The 20,892-nt window shown below is 42.1% G+C and overlaps 2 protein-coding genes across 2 annotated transcripts in view; one reads left to right on the top strand and one right to left on the bottom strand.

The window, feature by feature from the left end:
- The first annotated feature begins 6,874 nt into the window (after positions 1-6,874).
- Positions 6,875-9,927, top strand: LOC139447855 (uncharacterized). The gene is made up of 3 exons (XM_071229334.1): positions 6,875-8,008; positions 8,772-9,089; positions 9,385-9,927. Exons 1-3 carry the CDS (start codon positions 6,875-6,877, stop codon positions 9,925-9,927), a joined length of 1,995 nt encoding a protein of 664 aa, XP_071085435.1.
- Positions 9,928-13,282: 3,355 nt separating this feature from the next.
- The window catches only part of LOC139447960 (presenilin-associated rhomboid-like protein, mitochondrial), a 29,256-nt gene continuing 21,646 nt past the window's right edge, over positions 13,283-20,892 (bottom strand). The window contains exons 5-9 of the mRNA XM_071229465.1: positions 17,689-17,838; positions 17,197-17,267; positions 16,281-16,391; positions 16,074-16,171; positions 13,283-13,517 (exon numbers count right to left, since the gene is read on the bottom strand). Coding sequence (XP_071085566.1) covers positions 13,430-13,517; positions 16,074-16,171; positions 16,281-16,391; positions 17,197-17,267; positions 17,689-17,838 — 518 coding nt within the window. The 3' untranslated portion in view covers positions 13,283-13,429. The remainder of the gene's footprint in view (positions 13,518-16,073; positions 16,172-16,280; positions 16,392-17,196; positions 17,268-17,688; positions 17,839-20,892) is intronic.

The following is a 20,892-nucleotide window of genomic DNA, read 5'->3' as shown; positions in this document are numbered from 1 at the left end:
GAACAACATGTAGATCATAACTAGCAATGCTATAACAAATGTAAATGGTGTAAAAGGGTAAATTGCATGTTGAAAAGGTTGAAGTGTGTATCACAGATGTTTAATTTAAAATCCGGAAAATAATGTTGTAATAACATGTACTTACTACCTCAGTTACAAGTTGTAATATTTCCCATTTGTGTTTATTATAGCTTGTACCTGTCAACAATAGGCCTTACAATTAAAGGGCCAGTAAAAGAATTTGAAGGAAAGACATAATACAAAATATCAGTCAATATTTCAAAACTGAACCAAGAATGTATTCATCAATCTATGCTGAAGTTATAAAATAAACCATTCAAGACAGTGTACTGTATTATGTGTCAATGGCCAAAGCGTATCACCTACATAAAAGTACAAGAATTTTTTATACATAACAAAGAATGTTATCATCAGACATTAGAAGTGACACAGACAGCTGGATTGTTAGAGACAGAATGTCTAATGTAACAATAAATAAAGATGAAGTTCAGAGTGAAAGGATCATTCAATTGAATAAAGAAAGAGCAAGTATCCAATCTGCATTCACCAGAACTGAAAATCAGATAAATGGTCTCATTGTAAAAAAGAATGCTAGTCCTACAGACATTGAACATGTTGAAGGATCAGTGAAATCAATTGAGAAAATCTTTGACAGTTTGACACAGAAAGTAAATCAGCTGAAGCAAGATAATGCAGAAGAGATTAGTAAACTGGAAATGTACATGAATAAGATGTCAGATAGACTGAAAACAGTGATGTCTAGTGTACAGATGTGGCATCATGATACAGTAAAACGAAGTGATTCAGCGAGTCAGGTAGGAAGCCATGCAAGTAGTGGAAGCACGAGATCGAAGATTGCAGCAAGGAGAGCTGCACTGAAAGTCAAACATTCTGCTCTGAAGGAGAGTCAGGAACTGAAATTAAAGAAATTTGAACTGGAATTACAAGAAGAGACTCTTCAAATGGAGACTGAGCTTGCAGCCGCTGAAGCTGAAATAAAGGCAATCAATGAAATCGATGGACACCCTTCTGTTAAAGATGATGGTATAATGGGCACAAATCCCAAAACAGTGCATTTAGTGTCAAGTAACCCGATACCCACAGACAGAGTGAGTGATCAGCATTTCAATCCAAATGCAGTGTCTTGGACAAGCCATAATGATACTGTTCAACCACCACAGCCAGATAATGCGCAGTATGAAATGTTACATTTGCTTCAGTTGCCAAAAGTTGAAATCATGAAATTTGATGGAAATCCTCTGCAATACTGGGCATTCATCAGGTCTTTTGACATTAGTATAGCGGAAACATCAATCAGCAATAGTGCTAAACTGAATAGACTTTTACAGTACTGCACTGGGCATGTTCAAGAGGTTATAGAGTGCTGTGTAATCATAAATCCAGAGATTGGTTACTTTCAAGCCAGAAAGTTATTGTTGGAGAGATTCGGCAATCAATATGTTATCGCTAAAGCATGGGTGGATAAGGTGACAGACGTCCCCAACTTGAAACCTAATGACAGTGCTGGACTGAGAAGATATGCGGATTCTGTGAGAAGCTGTGTGGTTTCACTTACAGCAATGAGCAGGCTGGGCAAAATCGACAATCAATTGAGAATGAGAAAGATTGTAGAGAAGCTTCCCTTCTTCATTCAAAGTAAATGGAGAAAAGAAGCTGTAAATGTTTTAAAGCGCAATGGTCAGTATCCAGGAATTGGGCATCTTGCTGAATTTATAGAAATTGCTGCTGAAGAACTGGATGACCCGGTGTTTGGAATCAATGTAAAGGATTCTACAGAGAAACCACCTCCACAAAGGACAAGCTTCAAGTGTAGGTCAACTTCCAATTTTATTGCACAAGGGAACATTACTCAGGAAAACAGAAGCCTTCATGAACAGCCACAGAGAGCTTGTAAATGTTGTACTGGCAGTCATCCTCTTTACCAGTGTCCTACTTTCAAGAAGATGACTTTACAGAAGAGACTGGAGTTTACAATAAGACAGAAGTTGTGCTTTAATTGTTTCTCATCAAGGCATTTCTCGATGTATGAAGGACAGCATGTGTGACAATAGCAGTTGTAAACAACATAACCGGAAGCATTCCAGTTTGCTCCATGACAGTTCAAGGACATCTTTGAAATCTGTTAATGAGCCGATTCCAGATAGCAAGGATATGAAACCCACGTTACAATCTTCAAGTTGCAGTGAGCATGCAGAGAACAAGATTCAGTCAAGTTCAGTGTATGGAGTCAATGGGGCCGGAGGAACAAGAATATCTCTCCCCATAGTTCCTGTCTTTTTTAAAGGATGTAGTGAACATGAAGTAATTAAGACTTATGCTTTGTTAGACCCAGGAAGCACAAATACCTCTTGTTCCAAAGACTTGGCAAATACTTTGAAGTTGGATGGCAGTGGTGCTATGCTTTCTTTAAATACTCTTACTGACAAAAGCTATGAGTCTCAGACAAAGGTTGTCTCCCTTAGCTTAACAGACATCAATGTAAGACATGTTACAAACATGTCAAATGTATTTGTGCTCTCTCAGATGCCTGTGTTAGAAGGCAGCGCTGTATCACAGTTTGATGTTGACAAATGGAAACACTTTCAAGGGATTGATCTACCCATGGTTGAAGGCAAATTTGCTAAAGTGACAGTGCTGATAGGTCAATACAATCCGTTAGTTTTAACCCCAACTGAGGTGCGATCAGGGAAAGCTGATGAGCCCCATGCCACAAAAACAATATTCGGATGGGCCATCAATGGACCTTTACACACAGGCATTAAGCAAGACATGACGTCCAACTTTGTGCAAGTTGAAGCTATCTTAGAATCACAAGTAGAGAAGTTCTGGCATCTGGACAATGTGAGTGATGGAAGATCACAACTTTCATTCCATGACAAGCAGGTCATTCGATTATGGGACAATACTGTTGAGAGGGAGAAGAGGCATTACAAGTTACCTATACCTTTCAAAGTAAATCCCCCTAATTTGCCTAACAATTAATTTCTGCATGGCTGAAACCCACCTAGTATCATTAACCAAGAAGCTGTCTAGGAATGATGATATGTATGAGCATTACAAAGCAGGTATTGATGACATGGTGTAGAAAGGCTATGCAGAGAAGGTTCCTGATGATGAAGTATGTATTGATGATGGATCAGTCTGGTACCAGTGACAAGAAGCCAGGGAAATTCAGAATTGTGTTTGACTGTTCAGCCAAGTTTGGTGGAATCAGCTTAAATGAATCAGTTCATCAAGGTCCAGATTTAACCAATACTTCGCAATGCAATGCATTGAGGTTCCTTTGGTGGAAGAATGGTGAACTAGGTGGAGATATAGAGGTCTATAGGATGACATCACATCTATTTGGTGGCATATGGAGCTCCATTTGTGCCAATTATGCACTGAGTAAAATTGCAGCAGACAATGCGGATGATTTTGATAAAGATACAATTCAGACTGTTACTGACAATTTTTATGTAGATGATTGTCTGAAATCTGTTGATTCCAAGGAGAAAGGTATCAAGTTGGTTCAGAATGTGTGTGATCTCCTACAGAGAGGAGGTTTTAGGCTCACAAAATGGACCAGTAATAGTAGAACAGTACTCCAGAGTATCCCAGTTGAGGAAAGAGTCAAAGAGTTGAAAGACATCAATCTGTGCGATGATGAGCTCCCTCAAGAGAAGGCTCTTGGCGTGAAATGAGACACTGAAACTGATCAGTTTGGTTTCAAATTCCAACCAAAGAATAGGCCTGCAACCAAGAGAGGTCTCCTCAGTATACTTACCTCTGTCTATGATCCAATAGGATTCTTGTCACCACTGATCTTAAAGGCAAAGATGATATTTCTGGATGAATGTCGACTCCGAAAAGGATGGGACACCGCTTTGGAATCAATCAGTCATGAAAGGTGGTCAAACTGCCTGTCTAAGCTGTGTCATATTGAAGACTTCACTGTCCCAAGATGTGTGATTCCGGATGACTTTTGTGAAATGATGTCTGCTGAATTACACCATTTTGCGGATGCTTCAATAGCAGGATATGGTGCTGTATCGTATGTCAGGATCGTTGATTCATGTGGAAGATTCCATTGCCCCTTTCTGATGGGGAAGTCGAGATTAGCGCCAATCAAAAGTATCACAATACCAAGGCTTGAACTCTGTGCAGCTGTGCTGAGTGTAAAACTTGATGAAATGTTACGCAAAGAACTGCGAATGGAAACCGAACAATCTACCTTTTGGACAGACAGCATGATAGTACTACACTATATCAAAAATGACTTTCAAAGATACCAAACGTTTGTCGCCAACAGAGTGACACAAATTCGTGAGAGTTGGAGATATGTCCAATCATCATTCAATCGTGCTGATGACATATCTCGTGGACTTGATGCTGATGAACTACTTGCAAAGGAAAACTGGTTGCAGGAACCGAGCTTCCTCTGGGAGAATAAAGATACTTGGCAAAAAACACCAACAGTACTTCCTTTGTCAGGGGAGGATTTAGAAGTTAAGAAAGTGAAGGTCAACTTTGCAAGTTCTGATAAGGTTGAACCATCCACTACAGATCGACTCCTTAGCCGATATTCCTCTTGGTACCACCTCAAGAAAATGGTTGCTTGGATACTGAGACTAAAGCACTGCTTATTAAAACGTGTCCGAGAGGGAAATTCTGAAGAAAGGATTTCCATGGAACCTCTTGTTGTTTCCGAGATGAAACAAGCTGAAACTGAAATTGTTAGGTACACTCAGAATCTTGCATTTCGGCTTGAAGTGGTATGTCTTCTAAATGACCGCTCCATCACAAAATCAAGCCCAATTTACTTACTTGAACCATTCTTGAATCAAGATGGAATACTATGTGTAGGAGGGCGTTAGAATAATGCTCCAATATCTGAAGAATCTAAACATCAGATGATCCTACCAAAAGAACATGATATTGTCACGTTGATTGTTCGTTGTTATCATGAACAATTAGGTCATTCAGGGACTGAGCATGTTCTGTCACATGTAAGGTTCTGGGTCATCAGTGCTCGCAGAACAATCAGAAAAGTACTGAAAAACTGTGTCAAATGCAAACGATTAAAAGGAAAACGCTCCCATCCGAAAATGGCAAATCTACCAGAAGGCCCGAGTCACACCTGGAAAACAATCATTTGCTCACACAGGTGTGGATTGTTTTGGACCGTTTCTGATCAAACGTGGGAGAAGCGAAGTTAAGCGATATGGTTGTATCTTTACCTGTTTAACAACAAGAGCTATTCACCTGGAGAAGCTAGACAGCATGGACACAGATTCCTTCATAAATGCTTTGAGACGGTTTGAAGCATGAAGAGGCATCCCAGATATAGTACGTTCTGATAATGGAACCAACTTTCGAGGAGCTCAGAAGGAATTAAGAGAAGCAATTCGTGCATGGAATCACCATGAAATCCAGGAACACATGCTACAGAAAGAAATTCAGTGGATGTTTAATCCCCCATCTGCCTCTCACATGGGAGGAGTTTGGGAGAGACAGATTAGGACCGTGAGGAAAGTACTGAATGCATTATTGTATCAACAGTATGGCCTGCATGATGAAGGATTGTCAACATTGTTCTGTGAAGTGGAGGCAATTATCAACATTAGGCCAATAACCATCGTATCTGACAGTACCAGTGATATGGAGCCACTTACACCAAATCATATCTTGTTGCTGAGATCAGGAAATTCCTCACCTCCAGGAAGGTTTTCAGTACATGACACTTACCGCAGGCGCTGGAGGCATGTTCAGTTCTGGAAACGATGGCTCAAGGAATACTTACCAGGCTTACAGCTCCGTCAAAAGTGGCTACAATCTACAGTGAATCTCAAAGTGGGAGACATAGTGCTACTTGTGAATGAAAATTCTCCAAGATGTGTGTGGCCTCTCGCGAGAATCACAAATGTGTTTCCGGGCAACGATGGTCTAGTGCGATCGATTGAAGTGAAAACTAAAGACTCTGTGTTAATAAGGCCAATAAGCAAAGTGTGTCTACTTGAATCAGTTTCTGATGCATGAAAGTGATGAAACAAAAGACCACGATATGAGATGGAAATGAAAACCTGAGCAGTTGAACATTGAATGTGAAGGACTGATATGACCTTAACATGGAGTTATAATGTTAAATGTTTCACATTTAAGGGGCCGGGAATGTAGGCTACCACTTGTGAGGATAAGTCACTTTAGTTCTTTTATGAGAGCTTCATTTAAGTACTCTACTTTCTTTGGTTTGTCCTGGTTAATCATCCGGGTTTTAGTCAGTGCATGGACAAGCACGTGGATGTAAGCAGAATGACATGAACTTGTGTAGGGTGTAAAGGGCCCATAAAATTTGTAAGTATTAACAAAATATATAAGGAACAACATGTAGATCATAACTAGCTATGCTATAACAATGTAAATGGTGTAAAAGGGTAAATTGCATGTTGAAAAGGTTGAAGTGTGTATCACAGATGTTTAATTTAAAATCCGGAAAATAATGTTGTAATAACATGTACTTACTACCTCAGTTACAAGTTGTAATATTTCCCATTTGTTTTTATTATAGCTTGTACCTGTCAACAATAGGCCTTACAATTAAAGGGCCAGTAAAAGAATTTGAAGGAAAGACATAATACAAAATATCAGTCAATATTTCAAAACTGAACCAAGAATGTATTCATCAATATATGCTGAAGTTATAAAATAAACCATTCAAGACTGTGTACTGTATTATGTGTCAATGGCCAAAGCGTATCACCTACATAAAAGTACAAGAATGTTTTATACATAACAAAGAATGTTATCATCAGACATTAGAAGTGACACAGACAGCTGGATTGTTAGAGACAGAATGTCTAATGTAACAATAAATAAAGATGAAGTTCAGAGTGAAAGGATCATTCAATTGAATAAAGAAAGAGCAAGTATCCAATCTGCATTCACCAGAACTGAAAATCAGATAAATGGTTTCATTGTAAATAAGAATGCTAGTCCTACAGACATTGAACATGTTGAAGGATCAGTGAAATCAATTGAGAAAATCTTTGACAGTTTGACACAGAAAGTAAATCAGCTGAAGGAGATAGTGCAAGATGATGCAGAAGAGATTAGTAAACTGGAAATGTACATGAATAAGATGTCAGATAGACTGAAAACAGTGATGTCTAGTGTACAGATGTGGCATCATGATACAGTAAAACGAAGTGATTCAGCGAGTCAGGTAGGAAGCCATGCAAGTAGTGGAAGCACGAGATCGAAGATTGCAGCAAGGAGAGCTGCACTGAAAGTCAAACATTCTGCTCTAAAGGAGAGTCAGGAACTGAAATTAAAGAAATTTGAACTGGAATTACAAGAAGAGACTCTTCAAATGGAGACTGAGCTTGCAGCCGCTAATGCGCAGTATGAAATGTTACATTTGCTTCAGTTGCCAAAAGTTGAAATCATGAAATTTGATGGAAATCCTCTGCAATACTGGGCATTCATCAGGTCTTTTGACATTAGTATAGGGGAAACATCAATCAGCAATAGTGCTAAACTGAATAGACTTTTACAGTACTGCACTGGGCATGTTCAAGAGGTTATAGAGTGCTGTGTAATCATAAATCCAGAGATTGGTTACTTTCAAGCCAGAAAGTTATTGTTGGAGAGATTCGGCAATCAATATGTTATCGCTAAAGCATGGGTGGATAAGGTGACAGACGTCCCCAACTTGAAACCTAATGACAGTGCTGGACTGAGAAGATATGCGGATTCTGTGAGAAGCTGTGTGGTTTCACTTACAGCAATGAGCAGGCTGGGCAAAATCGACAATCAATTGAGAATGAGAAAGATTGTAGAGAAGCTTCCCTTCTTCATTCAAAGTAAATGGAGAAAAGAAGCTGTAAATGTTTTAAAGTGCAATGGTCAGTATCCAGGAATTGGGCATCTTGCTGAATTTATAGAAATTGCTGCTGAAGAACTGGATGACCCGGTGTTTGGAATCAATGTAAAGGATTCTACAGAGAAACCACCTCCACAAAGGACAAGCTTCAAGTGTAGGTCAACTTCCAATTTTATTGCACAAGGGAACATTACTCAGGAAAACAGAAGCCTTCATGAACAGCCACAGAGAGCTTGTAAATGTTGTACTGGCAGTCATCCTCTTTACCAGTGTCCTACTTTCAAGAAGATGACTTTACATAAGAGACTGGAGTTTACAATAAGACAGAAGTTGTGCTTTAATTGTTTCTCATCAAGGCATTTCTCGATGTATGAAGGACAGCATGTGTGACAATAGCAGTTGTAAACAACATAACCGGAAGCATTCCAGTTTGCTCCATGACAGTTCAAGGACATCTTTGAAATCTGTTAATGAGCCGATTCCAGATAGCAAGGATATGAAACCCACGTTACAATCTTCAAGTTGCAGTGAGCATGCAGAGAACAAGATTCAGTCAAGTTCAGTGTATGGAGTCAATGGGGCCGGAGGAACAAGAATATCTCTCCCCATAGTTCCTGTCTTTTTTAAAGGATGTAGTGAACATGAAGTAATTAAGACTTATGCTTTGTTAGACCCAGGAAACACAAATACCTTTTGTTCCAAAGACTAGGCAAATACTTTGAAGTTGGATGGCAGTGGTGCTATGCTTTCTTTAAATACTCTTACTGACAAAAGCTATGAGTCTCAGACAAAGGTTGTCTCCCTTAGCTTAACAGACATCAATGTAAGACATGTTACAAACATGTCAAATGTATTTGTGCTCTCTCAGATGCCTGTGTTAGAAGGCAGCGCTGTATCACAGTTTGATGTTGACAAATGGAAACACTTTCAAGGGATTGATCTACCCATGGTTGAAGGCAAATTTGCTAAAGTGACAGTGCTGATAGGTCAATACAATCCGTTAGTTTTAACCCCAATTGAGGTGCGATCAGGGAAAGCTGATGAGCCCTATGCCACAAAAACAATATTCGGATGGGCCATCAATGGACCTTTACACACAGGCATTAAGCAAGGCATGACGTCCAACTTTGTGCAAGTTGAAGCTACCTTAGAATCACAAGTAGAGAAGTTCTGGCATCTGGACAATGTGAGTGATGGAAGATCACAACTTTCATTCCATGACAAGCAGGTCATTCGATTATGGGACAATACTGTTGAGAGGGAGAAGAGGCATTACAAGTTACCTATACCTTTCAAAGTAAATCCCCCTAATTTGCCTAACAATTTCTGCATGGCTGAAACCCGCCTAGTATCATTAACCAAGAAGCTGTCTAGGAATGATGATATGTATGAGCATTACAAAGCAGGTATTGATGACATGGTGTAGAAAGGCTATGCAGAGAAGGTTCCTGATGATGAAGTATGTATTGATGATGGATCAGTCTGGTACCAGTGACAAGAAGCCAGGGAAATTCAGAATTGTGTTTGACTGTTCAGCCAAGTTTGGTGGAATCAGCTTAAATGAATCAGTTCATCAAGGTCCAGATTTAACCAATACTTCGCAATGCAATGCATTGAGGTTCCTTTGGTGGAAGAATGGTGAACTAGGTGGAGATATAGAGGTCTATAGGATGACATCACATCTATTTGGTGGCATATGGAGCTCCATTTGTGCCAATTATGCACTGAGGAAAACTGCAGCAGACAATGCGGATGATTTTGATAAAGATACAATTCAGACTGTTACTGACAATTTTTATGTAGATGATTGTCTGAAATCTGTTGATTCCAAGGAGAAAGGTATCAAGTTGGTTCAGAATGTGTGTGATCTCCTACAGAGAGGAGGTTTTAGGCTCACAAAATGGACCAGTAATAGTAGAACAGTACTCCAGAGTATCCCAGTTGAGGAAAGAGTCAAAGAGTTGAAAGACATCAATCTGTGCGATGATGAGCTCCCTCTAGAGAAGGCTCTTGGCGTGAAATGAGACACTGAAACTGATCAGCTTGGTTTCAAATTCCAACCAAAGAATAGGCCTGCAACCAAGAGAGGTCTCCTCAGTATACTTACCTCTGTCTATGATCCAATCGGATTCTTGTCACCACTGATCTTAAAGGCAAAGATGATATTTCTGGATGAATGTCGACTCCGAAAAGGATGGGACACCGCTTTGGAATCAATCAGTCATGAAAGGTGGTCAAACTGCCTGTCTAAGCTGTGTCATATTGAAGACTTCACTGTCCCAAGATGTGTGATTCCAGATGACTTTTGTGAAATGATGTCTGCTGAATTACACCATTTTGCGGATGCTTCAATAGCAGGATATGGTGCTGTATCGTATGTCAGGATCGTTGATTCATGTGGAAGATTCCATTGCCCCTTTCTGATGGGGAAGTCGAGATTAGCGCCTATCAAAAGTATCACAATACCAAGGCTTGAACTCTGTGCAGCTGTGCTGAGTGTAAAACTTGATGAAATATTACGCAAAGAACTGCGAATGGAAACCGAACAATCTACCTTTTGGACAGACAGCATGATAGTACTACACTATATCAAAAATGACTTTCAAAGATACCAAACGTTTGTCGCCAACAGAGTGACACAAATTCGTGAAGGTTCTTCACCACAAAGTTGGAGATATGTCCAATCATCATTCAATCGTGCTGATGACATATCTCGTGGACTTGATGCTGATGAACTACTTGCAAAGGAAAACTGGTTGCAGGGACCGAGCTTCCTCTGGGAGAATAAAGATACTTGGCAAAAAACACCAACAGTACTTACTTTGTCAGGAGAGGATTTAGAAGTTAAGAAAGTGAAGGTCAACTTTGCAAGTTCTGATAAGGTTGAACCATCCACTACAGATCGACTCCTTAGCCGATATTCCTCTTGGTACCACCTCAAGAAAATGGTTGCTTGGATACTGAGACTAAAGCACTGGTTATTAAAACGTGTCCGAGAGGGAAATTCTGAAGAAAGGATTTCCATGGAACCTCTTGTTGTTTCCAAGATGAAACAAGCTGAAACTGAAATTGTTAGGTACACTCAGAATCTTGCATTTCGGCTTGAAGTGGTATGTCTTCTAAATGACCGCTCCATCACAAAATCAAGCCCAATTTACTGACTTGAACCATTCTTGAATCAAGATAGAATACTATGTGTAGGAGGGCGTTAGAATAATGCTCCAATATCTGAAGAATCTAAACATCAGATGATCCTACCAAAAGAACATGACATTGTCACATTGATTGTTCGTTGTTATCATGAACAATTAGGTCATTCAGGGACTGAGCATGTTCTGTCACATGTAAGACAAAGGTTCTGGGTCATCAGTGCTCGCAGAACAATCAGAAAAGTACTGAAAAACTGTGTCAAATGCAAACGATTACAAGGAAAACGCTCCCATCCGAAAATGGCAAATCTACCAGAAGGCCCGAGTCACACCTGGAAAACAACCATTTGCTCACACAGGTGTGGATTGTTTTGGACCGTTTCTGATCAAACGTGGGAGAAGCGAAGTTAAGCGATATGGTTGTATCTTTACCTGTTTAACAACAAGAGCTATTCACCTGGAGAAGCTAGACAGCATGGACACAGATTCCTTCATAATTGCTTTGAGACGGTTTGAAGCATGAAGAGGCATCCCAGATATAGTACGTTCTGATAATGGAACCAACTTTCGAGGAGCTCAGAAGGAATAAAGAGAAGCAATTCGTGCATGGAATCACCATGAAATCCAGGAACACATGCTACAGAAAGAAATTCAGTGGATGTTTAATCCCTCACATGGGAGGAGTTTGGGAGAGACAGATTAGGACCGTGAGGAAAGTACTGAATGCATTATTGTATCAACAGTATGGCCTGCATGATGAAGGATTGTCAACATTGTTCTGTGAAGTGGAGGCAATTGTCAACATTAGGCCAATAACCATCGTATTGAACAGTACCAGTGATATGGAGCCACTTACACCAAATCATATCTTGTTGCTGAGATCAGGAAATTCCTCACCTCCAGGAAGGTTTTCAGTACATGACACTTACCGCAGGCGCTGGAGGCATGTTCAGTTCTGGAAACGATGGCTCAAGGAATACTTACCAGGCTTACAGCTCCGTCAAAAGTGGCTACAATCTACAGTGAATCTCAAAGTGGGAGACATAGTGCTACTTGTGAATGAAAATTCTCCAAGATGTGTGTGGCCTCTCGCGAGAATCACAAATGTGTTTCCGGGCAACGATGGTCTAGTGCGATCGATTGAAGTGAAAACTAAAGACTCTGTGTTAATAAGGCCAATAAGCAAAGTGTGTCTACTTGAATCAGTTTCTGATGCATGAAAGTGATGAAACAAAAGACCACGATATGAGATGGAAATGAAAACCTGAGCAGTTGAACATTGAATGTGAAGGACTGATATGACCTTAACATGGAGTTATAATGTTAAATGTTTCACATTTAAGGGGCCGGGAATGTAGGCTACCACTTGTGAGGATAAGTCACTTTAGTTCTTTTATGAGAGCTTCATTTAAGTACTCTACTTTCTTTGGTTTGTCCTGGTTAATCATCCGGGTTTTAGTCAGTGCATGGACAAGCACGTGGATGTAAGCAGAATGACATGAACTTGTGTAGGGTGTAAAGGGCCCATAAAATTTGTAAGTATTAACAAAATATATAAGGAACAACATGTAGATCATAACTAGCTATGCTATAACAATGTAAATGGTGTAAAAGGGTAAATTGCATGTTGAAAAGGTTGAAGTGTGTATCACAGATGTTTAATTTAAAATCCGGAAAATAATGTTGTAATAACATGTACTTACTACCTCAGTTACAAGTTGTAATATTTCCCATTTGTTTTTATTATAGCTTGTACCTGTCAACAATAGGCCTTACAATTAAAGGGCCAGTAAAAGAATTTGAAGGAAAGACATAATACAAAATATCAGTCAATATTTCAAAACTGAAGCAAGAATGTATTCATCAATCTATGCTGAAGTTATAAAATAAACCATTCAAGACTGTGTACTGTATTATGTGTCAATGGCCAAAGCGTATCACCTACAATATAAATGCATAACTTGTTCAAGTCACGATATGGCTGAAATATTGCCAATGTGACCAGAAAAGAAAAAAACTAAATAGAAAACAGACAACCAGGAACTTCTCTTCTTCAGATTTATTCCACCTTCTCCTCCTCGATCTTCTGCAGGCTGAACGTCAGTCAGTCTTTATTTGACCAACTCCCTCAACCCTGTGTCATCATGGGTTACCTGAATGGTACCCCTCTGTGGGGAAGTGTTGACACCAGTGCTAAGGGCAAAGTCCTTGAAGATTTTATAACAAACAATAATTTATGTACATTTAAGAGAAAACGGAAAATGGCATCTTTGAAATGACATCTTTATTGTACAACATAAGTTTTCCTTGTTTCCAGCCTATACAGTACACATCACACAGTTTTCATCACACAATGGGCAGCCGAGTGAAGTGGACATCAAGGCTTCCCTCTCACATCATGCCAGAATTTCATCACAGCTTGACGTCTCCTCCAGACCACCTCCCTACCGTAGCGTGTGTACCACCTGTAACAGTGAACATATCACATGTACCTCATGGAATATACAATATATCATGTATACCACATGGCACATACATCATGTACCTCCGTACCGTAGTGTGTGTACCACCTGTAACAGTGAACATATCACATGTACCTCCTGGAATATACATCATGTACCTCATGGCACATACATCATGTACCTCCGTACTGTAGCGTGTGTACCACCTGTAACAGTGTACATATCACATGTACCTCATGGAATATACAATATATCATGTATACCACATGGCACATACATCATGTACCTCCGTACCGTAGTGTGTGTACCACCTGTAACAGTGAACATAGCACATATACCTCCTGGAATATATATATCATGTACCTCCGTACTGTAGCGTGTATACCACCTGTAACAGCGTACATATCACATGTATCTCCTGGAATATACATCATGTACCTCTGTACTATACTACTCAAAATTTGATAAGGATCGTATATATTTTTCTGAATAAAAAAACAAAATAACTGCATAACTGGCAATATTGTGTTCAAGTGAAATCAAAAACGTCTCCAACACACGTGCACATGCATTTCATGCCATGGGAAATGCGTTTCACATCACAGTTCATGCTTTTGCTACCATTGCACGATTTCCAATCAGGCAACGGTGTCTGATTCATTCTGAAACTGTAAACTCAATTGAGTGTTTACACTACGTTTATCTACGCAATGCCCCCTCAACGTGTAAGGCGTCGCCTGACGACAGAACAACTGGGCAGATGTATTGGAATGCTTGATGCTGGCTATTCACAACGTGACGTTGCCAATGCACTAAACGTCAGCCAGAGCGTTGTAAGCAGGGCCTGGTCCTGACAGCAAAATTTTGGTACAGCAGCACACCGACATGGGGGTGGTCGTCAGAGGTCGACAACCCAACGCCAAGATCATTTTGTGGCTCTTCAGGCACGACGTCATCCCTTCTGGACAGCAACCAGCCTACGTAACGACCTCCTGAACGCCTCGGGGGTGAATGTGTCCACTCAGACAATACGGAATCGTCTTCACAATGCAGGTCTCTACTCGAGAAGGGCATGTGTCCGAATCCCCCTGTCTGTTCGACACCGGCGGGAGCGATTGGAATGGGCTGAAGATCATGTCCCTTGGACACGGAACGATTGAGTTCCAGTTCTGTTCACCGATGAGTCCAGGTATTGTTTGGACTTTACAGACAGGAGGCAGCGGGTGTGGCAACGACAACGTGAACGTTTCCATGATGCCAACATCAGTGAACATGACCGTTATGGTGGTGGTTCCATCATGGTCTGGGGTGGAATCAACAGAGATGGAAGGACAGATCTTCATGTCCTGGAGAGAGGAACAATGACGGGGGTGATGTACCGGGATGAGATCCTCGATGTGTACGTCAGACCCTACGCTGGTGCTGTTGGCCCTGAGTTCATCCTGATGGATGATAACGCCTGTCCTCATCGCGCCAGGGTGGTTGAGCAGTACCTTGAGCAGGAAACAATTGTCCGCATGGATTGGCCAGCGCGCTCGCCGGACTTGAACCCGATCGAGCATGTCTGGAACATGCTGCAGGTTGCCCTTTCACGCCGTAGAGCACAACCCACGACTTTGGCAGAGCTCGGACATGCCCTCGTGGAAGAGTGGAACAACCTTCCCATTGGGAACATCCGGGTGCTTATTGACAGCATATCTCGACGTTGTCAGGCCGTCATTGATGCAAGGGGAGGTCATACTCGATATTGACACTTCATCGACTAAGTGTAATCAAGGACTATCCCTCATAACTGTGTAATTCTTTCTCTTGTTTGCTGTGAACATTTTTTAATGAAATGCCTTTTGGTGTTTGCAGATTTCAAACATTCCATATTGATACAAGTTCATGCCGTTCATGAATTTTCATTTATAACATGATTAAACACGTTTCTGAGTCAGAGTCATGTCTTTTGTTATGTTTGTGGTAACTTACACACATATCACCTAGTGATCCTTATCAAATTTTGAGTAGTATATTACGCCATAGAGAATATAATGTGTACCATCTCTATACTGGCACACACAGCATATCATGTATACTGTTTATCTCCTTACATCTTCCCACCCTTGCCAAACTAGGCTGGACTATATTTTGGCTGGACTAACAAGTCTATGCATAGTCCAGTCGATATCGCAGAAAGAACAGACGTCTGGTTCATAAACTGCGATGCAGATTTCAATCGATTGCAGATTTTTCAAGGCACATTATAGATTTTGATTATTGATAAGATCGTCTTGACTGGATGCAACCATTTTGTTTGAAGCAAATGCAAGTGATATGAGAGGTAAAATCTGATTGGTCAATAGGAGGGACATAGAAGGGACATAACTTGTAATAGCTACACACAGCGGCACTCCGATTGAGCCCAGAAATTCCAGGCTAGTTTGGTACTGGTAGAAACTGGACTTTTTCAGTCAGTTAACTCCCTTGGCTCAGGAAGATGTCTCCCTACTAAATACAACAAACATCTCCCGTACAGGCTGAATCATGTTTACCAGTAGTCATTAATTAACTTACAATCCAAACAACATTCCTCCTAGATGTGCAGCATGGTCAAACATCCGCCATCCCAACACAAGACCAACAACATCCAGGACGATGATCCCGGTTAGGGCCTGAAGCAACAACACAAACAACAGTTATCAACAGCATTATACTCCTTTGTGTAGGTCCTTTTTTATCTGTTACAGACAGCGGGATGTTGATGCTGTGTGATGTACTTACATTACTGGCCGAGAATGAGTGCGGGACAATCTCCCCGAGGAAGGCAATGCTGAGCCTGGCGTCCGGGTAGGACAGACACACGGCTCCCAGCACGGCCATCAGCGCACCAGACTGAAACATTGACACGTCACAACATAAGTGAAATTATCTTGATTCTGATGTTAAATCCCATTTTATCATGGTGACAACCTTTTACAACACTCACAGCCCCGAGAGATGGAACTGGTCGACCCCTGACAACACACACTACCCCGAGAGATGGAACTGGTCGATCCCTGACAACACACACTACCCCGAGAGATGGAACTGGTCGACCCCTGACAACACACACTACCCCGAGAGATGAAACTGGTCGATCCCTGACAACACACACTACCCCGAGAGATGGAACTGGTCGACCCCTGACAACACACACCACCCCGAGAGATGGAACTGGTCGACCCCTGACAACACACACCACCCCCAGAGATGGAATGGGTCTCCCCTTGACAACACTCACCGCCCCTAGAGATGGAAAGGGTCTCCCCCGACAACACTCACCGCCCCTAGAGATGGAACAGGTCTCCCCCTGACAACACTCACCGCCCCTAGAGATGGAACTGGTCTCCCCTATCAACACTCACCGCCCCTAGAGATGGAACTGGTCTCCCCCTGACAACACTCACTGCCCCTAGAGATGGAACGGGTCTCCCTCTGTCAACACTCACCGCCCCTAGAGATGGAACTGGTCTCCCCCTGACAACACTCACTGCCCCTAGAGATGGAACGGGTCTCCCCTTGACAACACTCACCGCCCCTAGAGATGGAACGGGTCTCCCCCTGTCAACACTCACCGCCCCTAGAGATGGAACTGGTCTCCCCCTGACAACACTCACTGCCCCTAGAGATGGAACTGGTCTCCCCTGACAACACTCACCGCCCCTAGAGATGGAACTGGTCTACCTCTGATGACCTTGTGAACCATGCTGGTAAAGGAAGACACTGCAGCTGAAATAAGAAGTGAAGAAAGTCAGATAATAACTGTTTACTAAAGGACCGAAAGTAGTATAGGTAATGGGGTTCTGCCACAACTCCACTAGAGCAAGATTTATATACCTATACCACCACTACATTTGATATTCGGAGGTGGGAGGGGTGGTTTGGGCCTTGGATTTTATCGAAAAAAATACATTGTCCCAAAAAGTTCTTGAAGTAAATAATTGTGCTTCTGAATCTGATTTTTTTTTGTCAACCACCAAAAATACATAGTTTGCAAGCTGTTTTTTGTAAAAATATATTTAGTCTGATATATCTGTTTTTGCAGAAAAATTAGCTAATCCCTGGCCCCCACCAGAATATCAGATGGTCCGTCCCTAACAAACAAACTCCCCAACAACTTGGACTGAAGCTGCCCATACAAACTGCTTACCTGCACTGAGGTAGACTGCTGAGACCTGCTCCTTCCCAAACAGGTTGAGTGAGATGGAGGAAAAGGACCACAGCACGTACATGTTGGCGGCAAGGTGCAGGAAACTGTAATGACTGAATGCACTCAGGATCATGGAGGGTAGAGGTCTGCCTGAAACAATACACTAAGCATCATGGAGGGTAGAGGTCTGCCTTAAACAATACACTCAGTATCATAGAGGGTAGAGGTCTGCCTTAAACAATACACTCAGTATCATAGAAGGTAGAGGTCTGCCTGAAACAATACACTCCGTATCATGGAGGGTAGAGGGCTGCCTGAAACAATACACTAAGCATCATGGAGGGTAGAGGTCTGCCTTAAACAATGCACTCAGTATCATGGAGGGTAGAGGTCTGCCTGTAACAATACACTCAGTATCATGGTGGGTAGAGGTCTGCTTTAAACAATACACTCAGCATCATGGAGGGTAGAGGTCTGCCTTAAACAATGCACTCAGTATCATGGAGGGTAGAGGTCTGCCTGTAACAATACACTCAGTATCATGGTGGGTAGAGGTCTGCCTGGAACAATACACTCCGTATCATGGAGGGTAGAGGTCTGCCTGAAACAATACACTCAGTATCATGGAGGGTAGAGGTCTGCCTGAAACAATACACTCAGTATCATGGAGGGTAGAGGTCTGCCTGAAACAATACACTCAGTATCATGGAGGGTAGAGGTCTGCCTGGAACAATACACTCAGTATCATCGAGGGTAGAGGTCTGCCTGGAACAATACACTCAGTATCATGGAGGGTAGAGGTCTGCCTGAAACAATACACTCAGTATCATGGAGGGTAGAGGTCTGCCTGAAACAATACACTCAGTATCATGGTGGGTAGAGGTCTCCCTGAAACAATACACTCAGTATCATGGAGGGTAGAGGTCAGTCTGAAACAATACACTCTGTATCATGGAGGGTAGATGTCAGTCTGAAACAATACACTCCGTATCATGGAGGGTAGAGGTCAGTCTGAAACAATACACTCCGTATCATGGAGGGTAGAGGTCTGCCTGAAACAATACACTCAGTATCATGGAGGGTAGAGATCTGTCTGAAACAATACACCCAGGATCATGGTGGGTAGAGGTCAGTCTGAAACAATACACTCAGTATCATGGTGGGTAGAGGTCTGTCTGAAACAACACACTCAGTATCATGGAGGGTAGAGATCTGTCTGAAACAATACACCCAGGATCATGGTGGGTAGAGGTCAGTCTGAAACAATACACTCAGTATCATGGTGGGTAGAGGTCTGTCTGAAACAACACACTCAGTATCATGGTGGGTAGAGATCTGTCTGAAACAACACACTCAGTATCATGGAGGGTAGAGGTCTGCCTGAAACAATACACTCAGTATCATGGAGGGTAGAGGTCTCCCTGAAACAATACACTCAGTATCATGGAGGGTAGAGGTCAGTCTGAAACAATACACTCCGTATCATGGAGGGTAGAGGTCTGTCTGAAACAATACACTCAGTATCATGGAGGGTAGAGGTCTGCCTGGAACAATACACTCAGTATCATGGTGGGTAGAGGTCTGCCTTAAACAATACACACAGAATCATGGTGGGTAGAGGTCTGCCTGGAACAATACACTCCGTATCATGGAGGGTAGATGTCTGCCTGAAACAATACATTCAGTATCATGGAGGGTAGAGGTCTGCCTGAAACAATACACTCAGTATCATGGTGGGTAGAGGTCTGCCTGAAACAATACACTCAGTATCATGGTGGGTAGAGGTCTGCCTGGAACAATACACTCAGTATCATGGTGGGTAGAGGTCTGCCTGAAACAATACACCCAGGATCATGGAGGGTAGAGGTCTGCCTGGAACAATACACTCAGTATCATGGTGGGTAGAGGTCTGTCTGAAACAATACACCCAGGATCATGGTGGGTAGAGGTCTGCCTGGAACAAAACACTCCGTATCATGGTGGGTAGAGGTCAGTCTGAAACAATACACTCAGTATCATGGAGGGTAGATGTCAGTCTGTAACAATACACTCAGTATCATGGAGGGTAGAGGTCTGCCTGAAACAATACACTCAGTATCATGGAGGGTAGAGGTCTGTCTGAAACAATACACCCAGGATCATGGTGGGTAGAGGTCTGCCTGGAACAATACACTCAGTATCATGGAGGGTAGAGGTCTGCCTGAAACAATTCACTCAGTATCATGGAGGGTAGAGGTCAGTCTGAAACAATACACTCAGTATCATGGAGGGTAGAGGTCAGTCTGAAAGAATACACTCAGTATCATGGAGGGTAGAGGTCAGTCTGAAACAATACACTCAGTATCATGGGGGGTAGAGGTCAGTCTGAAACAATACACTCAATATCATGGGGGGTAGAGGTCTGCCTGGAACAATACACTCAGTATCATGGGGGGTAGAGGTCTGCCTGGAACAATACACTCAGTATCATGGAGGGTAGAGGTCTGCCTGAAACAATACACTCAGTATCATGGAGGGTAGAGGTCTGCCTGTAACAATACACTCAGTATCATGGTGGGTAGAGGTCTGCCTGGAACAATACACTCAGTATCATGGAGGGTAGAGGTCTGCCTGTAACAATACACTCAGTATCATGGTGGGTAGAGGTCTGCCTTGAACAATACACTCAGTATCATGGTGGGTAGAGGTCTGCCTTAAACAATGCACTCAGTATCATGGAGGGTAGAGGTCTGCCTGTAACAATACACTCAGTATCATGGTGGGTAGAGGTCTGCTTTAAACAATACACTCAGCATCATGGAGGGTAGAGGTCTGCCTTAAACAATGCACTCAGTATCATGGAGGGTAGAGGTCTGCCTGTAACAATACACTCAGTATCATGGTGGGTAGAGGTCTGCCTGGAACAATACACTCCGTATCATGGAGGGTAGAGGTCTGCCTGAAACAATACACTCAGTATCATGGAGGGTAGAGGTCTGCCTGAAACAATACACTCAGTATCATGGAGGGTAGAGGTCTGCCTGAAACAATACACTCAGTATCATGGAGGGTAGAGGTCTGCCTGGAACAATACACTCAGTATCATCGAGGGTAGAGGTCTGCCTGGAACAATACACTCAGTATCATGGAGGGTAGAGGTCTGCCTGAAACAATACACTCAGTATCATGGAGGGTAGAGGTCTGCCTGAAACAATACACTCAGTA

This window comes from Haliotis cracherodii, unplaced genomic scaffold (assembly GCF_022045235.1).
Source record: "Haliotis cracherodii isolate W230 unplaced genomic scaffold, xgHalCrac1.p SCAF_7, whole genome shotgun sequence".
In the NCBI taxonomy this organism is placed as follows: domain Eukaryota; kingdom Metazoa; phylum Mollusca; class Gastropoda; order Lepetellida; family Haliotidae; genus Haliotis; species Haliotis cracherodii.
Note: the sequence above shows the minus strand (reverse complement) of the source record. Positions and strands in the feature narration are given on the sequence as shown.

What these genes read in the sequence shown, in the direction of transcription:
- LOC139447855 (XM_071229334.1), top strand. Translation starts at nt 6,875, where the DNA reads ATGTCTAATGTAACAATAAATAAAGATGAAGTTCAGAGTGAAAGGATC. An exon ending in ACCCGGTGTTTGGAATCAAT is followed by an intron (nt 8,009 to 8,771) that starts GTAAAGGATTCT and finishes GTGCTCTCTCAG; the next exon opens with ATGCCTGTGTTAGAAGGCAG. An exon ending in AGTTCTGGCATCTGGACAAT is followed by an intron (nt 9,090 to 9,384) that starts GTGAGTGATGGA and finishes ATGATGGATCAG; the next exon opens with TCTGGTACCAGTGACAAGAA.